At 60.7% G+C, this 5,907-nt stretch overlaps 1 protein-coding gene across 1 annotated transcript; it reads left to right on the top strand.

Moving 5' to 3' along the window:
• The first annotated feature begins 2,506 nt into the window (after positions 1 to 2,506).
• Positions 2,507 to 4,379, top strand: ATOH1 (atonal bHLH transcription factor 1). The gene has a single exon (XM_068940983.1). It carries the CDS (start codon positions 2,513 to 2,515, stop codon positions 3,398 to 3,400), a length of 888 nt encoding a protein of 295 aa, XP_068797084.1. The 5' UTR covers positions 2,507 to 2,512; the 3' UTR covers positions 3,401 to 4,379.
• The last annotated feature ends 1,528 nt before the right edge of the window (positions 4,380 to 5,907 follow it).

Raw genomic sequence — 5,907 nt, forward strand, 5'->3', positions numbered from 1 at the left:
ACGCACAGGCTTAACCCTGAGGATGAGAGTACAATGAGGCTCCTTGCAAAGTAAGCTTGTACGACCAGGACCTGGGTTAGGGAACACAGGATGCCTGGGGACAGAAAGAAAAGCTGGAAGATTGGATATTTAGCTGTCAAAGAGTACGGTTTAGCATGGTGGAGAGAGGATTTTTTTTTTCATGATAAAACATTTTATACATATATATATATGTATAAAATATATGTATACATATATATACATATATTACATATATGTATATATGTGTGTGTGTGATATATGATATAAGGTTATAAAACTAGCTGCTGGATACATATTGATGGCCTGCCAACTTCATTGATAACATACAGGAAGAAGGCATACACTTTTGCTCCTTTTAATCACTCTTACAAGTGAATGTTTTAATTTTGATCAGAAATTGGCTACTAGCTTAGAAAAAAAAAAAACAGAAATGCTGCCTTTGTAACATAATTGCAAGCTGAAGAGAATAGTAAAAGTTTACATTCGATTGAAAAAAAAAATGAAGAAAAAGAAAACTACATACTTGTTTGTTTGAAAACATCAAGTTTGTGGAAGGTGGGCCCCAGGCGCCTGCAATAGCCTAAGCACACTCAGCCAGGCTAATAAACTAATAAGTTTGCTCATTTTATGTAACCGCAGCATGGCTTTGAGCTGTTGTGCTCCCTCACTCCCTTCTTGGCTTGTGAGTTATTCACGTTTGAAAAAACATATCTACCTCATACTGTGCCCATCACTTTGTTCTCAACAAGCCTATTCACATGAGTAAACCTCAACTTTTCCTCTTTAAGCGCTTGAAGGGCTGGGACTTAGGAGAAGAAAGCTGGTGCTAGTGGCAGGAGGGAAGGCTAGTCAGAAGAAAAGTTAAAATGCATGCACGAAGTTATTTTCCTTCTCCACCACCTTTAGGGAGCTATTGTTGGGGGAACAAAAGAACTTGCTTGCTGGGAATCGGGACCGAAAATGTAGCTGCTTGTGTATAATACACACGTGTTAGCTGCACACTCCAGATTTTCTCACCTACTTGGTGGTGCGAGCACTTCTTTCGTTTTCCTGGGAGTCACTTTTTTTTTAAGACGGCTTATAACAGCCAAACGAGGTGGTAGTGGCACCTGCCAGCCAGAAACTTCGTAGCTGGACTCTTGGCGAAGCAGCAAACCGCGTTGTGTTTCGTGGGCTTCCGGAGGGCGGAGGAGGTTCGCGTGGGCGAAGGCCGCGCGCTGCCCGCCGCCCCTGCAGCGCCCCACGCGGGACGGCGCCCGGCCGCTTACTGACCCCCAACAGGTGCCCAGAGGTTGGCAGGCGAAACGCTGGAGGCAGAGGCGTGTGCTGTTCGCTGGTGGACGCAGCTCGGGGTCACTGCGTCGTTAGGCTGCTCGTTTCGCAGGGCCTCTGGCCCAGAAGCCGAGGTGTGCCCGTGAAGTAATTTCCCCACCGGCTGTTCCTGCCGGGGCTGCCGGGAGGAGTTGGAGCGCAAGGAAGCAGGGCCTGGGGCTCAGTGAGAGGTGCCCGGCCACTTTGTCCGCAGAGGAGGAAGCTCTCTGCCCCATTAACTGTGATTCCAGGTCTGGGTTCGTTTCAGATCCTGCGCTTATTCTTTGTCAGCTTTGCAAGTCCGGAGATGCACTGTTTTACATAAACCAGGCGTAACTTGGGAAGCGGCAGCGCAGGCCCTCCCGCATTTCGTTTTGCTGGCGTCTGGAACGAGGGCTTGTGGCAATACCGCCTGTGATTATTGTTATTATTATTTTTTGCTCCCGTAGCTTAATTTGGGTTTACTCCCCAGCGCTTTGGAGAGCGTCTGCCTGCTTTGTCTAACTTGTTTAGTCTTGCTGCCGCTGGAGTGAGCGCGTTGGAAAGGAGGGGCAGGAGGTGCCTGGCGGGGGCAGGTAGAGCCCGCCGGTCCCTCGGGAGCGCCGCGGGGACGCGGCTGGAGCCTGGCCGGGGGTTTCCGTCGGGGGTCGCGGCGGCGGTGGGAGCGGCTCTCTGGCGAGGCGGGCGCTGCGCAGCACCCCAGCAGGGTGTCCGGCCGCGCCGGGGGCGCGCGGCGCCGCACGCACGCGGGACGGGACGGGACACGGCGCGGCCGCGCGTGCCGCCGGCCCCGCGCTCCTCTCTCTCTCTCTCTCTCTCCCCCCCCCCCACCTCGCCGCGCGCCGGGCGGGCCGCGCCCCGCGCGCCATTGGCTCCCCGCACGCGCCGGCCCCCCGCGCGCGCGCGCCATTGACCGCGCCGACACGCGACCGGCGCGAGGAAGGGCGGGCGGCGGGAGGGGTGGGGCGCGAGGGGGGGAGGGAGGGGGGCGGGGGGGGGGAGACCCGGCGCGTGCCGCTCCTTAAAGGGGGGCGCGGCGCCCGGCCGCAACCGGAGACGGCGGGGGCCGCCACGCGCGAGGCACAGCCGGGCACCGCGCGGGCGCGCGCCGCGGCGAGCCGGCCGGCCCGGGCCCGCGGGCCCCGCATGGGCGCGCGGCGCTAGCGGCGGCGGAGGAGCCATGAGCCACCCGCGGGCCGCCGCCGCCGAGTGGGCCGACGGCGGCCGCGAGTTGGGGGCGCCGGAGCCGCTGCTAGGGCCGGAGCCGCCGGGCTGCGGCTTCGCCCCGGGCTGGCTAGGCGTGTGCTGCGCGGCACGCGTGCCCGCCGCCTCGCCCCGCTACCTGCTGCCCGGAGAGGAGGAGGAGGAGGAGGCGGCGGGGGGCGCGGCGCGGCCGCGGGGGGGCGGCGGCGGCGGCAGCCCCGGCGGGGCGCGGGGCGCGGCGGCGGGCGGCGGGCGGCCGCGGGGCCCCGGCGGGGCCGGCCTGCGGGCGCAGGTGAGCGGCGTGCAGAAGCAGCGGCGGCTGGCGGCCAACGCGCGGGAGCGGCGGCGGATGCACGGGCTGAACCACGCCTTCGACCAGCTGCGCAATGTCATCCCCTCCTTCAACAACGACAAGAAGCTGTCCAAGTACGAGACGCTGCAGATGGCGCAGATCTACATCAGCGCCCTGGCCGAGCTGCTGCACAGTCCCGCCGCGCCCCCCGAGCCCCCGGGCAAGGCCGAGCACCGCGGGGCTCCCTTCGAGCCGCCCTGCGCCGCCGGCGCCGCCGCCGGGCCGCCGCCGGCGCCGCCGCCGGCGCCGCCCAGAGCCTCCCCCCCCGGGCACGGCAGGACTCGCTTCCCCCCGCCGCCGGCCGCGGGGGGTTACTCGGTGCAACTCGACCCGCTGCACTTCCCCTCCTTCCCGGAGAGCGCCCTGATGGGACAGAAAGCCCCTTCCCCCGCCCTCCTCATGCAGCAGCCCGGGCAGCAGCAAGAGAGGAGCAAAACGTCGCCGCGGTCCCACAGGAGCGACGGGGAGTTCTCGCCCCGCTCGCACTACAGTGACTCTGACGAGGCCAGCTAGGGCGGCGGCGGCGAGGTCGGTCCCGTCCCCCGCCGCCGGGCTGCCCGGCACTGCCGTCGCCGGCCCGCGGGGAGGGCGCGGGGCCGCGGCCGCCCCTCCGAAGCACGGACTCCGCCATTTGCCCCCGCTCCGGCTGCGGATGGGCAGCCAGCCTGTCGTGGTGTTGTCTCAGATAGCATCAGGTCCTCGTAGTTGATTTGAAATCCGTCCCTCCTCTCCCGCCCCCGTTAACTCTTTGGTTTGTCAATGGGAATGGCTGTTGTTTAGTGACTGTACCGTTTATTCCCGCCCCGCCCTGTCAGGGTTTTATTTTTTTAATCGCTGCTTTTAAAGTTTCCTTTGCCTAGAAGTCGTCGTCGTTCCCTCCTGCCAACGTGCTGCCTTGCAGTGCGGAGCCCCGCTCGGCGAGTAGCTGGCGCACTATCGGCTCTCCCTACCGGTGCTGTTCGCTCGGATGCCAGCGGCGCGCTTCTGAACCCGAGCGTGCACAGATACCGACACAAAGGTCTTCCGATCCTCGATCTGGGTCGCACTGTTATGGAAACACAAAAAATGTAAATGACACGCCGTCCTGTCCTGTAAATAGCAGAGAAAAGGTGGATTTTGTTTAGCGCACCATGTTGGCGTGTTTGGGGGGGGGGAACTTGGCGCAAGCACTTTATCAGCGGCTGGAGATGCGGATTCAAGAGGAAAGCTACTAACTGCCAATTGGAGAACAACGTTTAATTAAGCCACTTAATCCTAACGCTCTTTTAAAAACGAAAACAGTTTTGTCGTGTCAAACTTTTATGTCCGTTTTATTTTGCTCTTGTGGTATTAGGAAACTTATTTATTATGGTGTGTTTGCTACTATTTCTGCTTCTCTTTTTAAAAAAAAAACTTTTCTACGACGAGAATCGTTTATTTTAATTTTAGCAAAGCCAGCTGCCATTGTTTTATGTATTTTTTTTTTTTGAGATCAAATAAACGTGGGGGAAAAAAAAGAAACCAAACCGGCGCGATTGGGTTAGCTTTTCTCCTCGCCCGCCCCGAGCCGCGGTGCGCCTCTCGCTTGCCCCGCGGGGGCTCCGCTCCCGGGGGGCCTTCAGCTCCCCTGGCCGTCCCAGCCCCCTCCGTCGCCCCGGGCGGCCGACTGCGCGGGGCGGAGGGCCGAGCGCTCCCCGTGGAGGGGCACCGGGCAGACCCGGCACCCGCCGCTCCCGCGGCCCGCTCGGGCGGAGGCCAGGGGAGCCCGGACCCCTCTGCCCGGCGCAGGGCTGAGTCCGGGCCCGGCATCGAGCGCCATCCTCGGCCGCCTTCCCCGGCAGCAAACGGGGAGGGGGTCTGCAGGGGGCACTGCGCTTCCCCTCCCTTCCCCCCGCCAAAGCTGAAGCGTGCGTATTTGCAACAAGTGGCGGTCTTTGCCAGGGTCGGTAGCCGCTTGTCCCTCGCCGTCACCCTCCAAACGATTCACCCCTTCGGGGTCAGAGATGAGTCTCTGTACGGAGCTCCGATCTCGTGCGGTGTGAAGACGTGACCCTATTTAAGCGATGCGGAAGTTGCTTGGAGCAGCCGAGGGAGCGGGCAGATGCTTTACTCGGAGATGGGGAAAGTGAGCGGGGTTTGGGACAAGAGAGCGGCGCCCGCCTTTGGGTCAGGTCGCCGAGGGAGCAGCATTTGGCCCCTAGTCTCAGGTTTCTAGAGAGCGGCTGGCTCCAGCGCTAAGGTGGAAAGCCCCAGGGGGCTAATGCTTTGTGCAGCCAAGGGCACCCCTGACCGTGACACCAGAGCCGGGGCTAAATAGGAGCCGCTCTGGAGCAGGCACCCGGCAACTCGAGCCAGACGCTTCCTAGCCTGGGTCCCTCTCGGTTCAGCAGGTGAAACCTCGGGTAGGTCTAAGGGGCAATCAGTTAAAAAGCTGCTCCGGGAGGTGTGTCAATAGGGAGCAGCCGCTGCGAGAGCGGAGCAGGTGAGAGTGTCACTTTCCCGTCCAGAAACAGTGCACCTGCCCCCTCGGTAACCTCGGCGCTGCCGCGGCTGCTGTGCCCTAGATAAACACCGGGCCCGCGGGCTGCCGCCGCCGACTCGACCGCTGCTGCCGCCACCTATTTACCGAGGCGGGGTACGGTCCCGCAGGGTGAAAAGTTCAGCGGTAGGGTCAGTTCCGTTCCTAAAAAATGCCCCCGTTTTCTGGGTTGGTCACTTTTGTTTTACGACATTTATTTCTGGACATTCAAAGTCGGTCTTATTTTTTAGGGAGCACTCGTAAGCTCCCAGTGCCGGAGAGATACAGCAAGGCAAAATATCACCGACTTTTTTTTTGGAGGGGGGGGTTGTTTTTTGGTTTTGTTCCTTTATCGAAAAGCAATCGATGATGGCAGGAATCTGTGTAGCGAGGGCGAAGCGACTGCCGCGATGTCTCGGCAGCGCCGGCTCGGTGTAACGCGCCTCGCTAATGCTCTGCAGAGGCGATCCTGGGGGGCCGAAGGGATGGCAGTGGGTTTAACGGGTGGGTTTATCGCCTCTCA

This window comes from Struthio camelus, chromosome 4 (assembly GCF_040807025.1).
Source record: "Struthio camelus isolate bStrCam1 chromosome 4, bStrCam1.hap1, whole genome shotgun sequence".
NCBI lineage: Eukaryota > Metazoa > Chordata > Aves > Struthioniformes > Struthionidae > Struthio > Struthio camelus.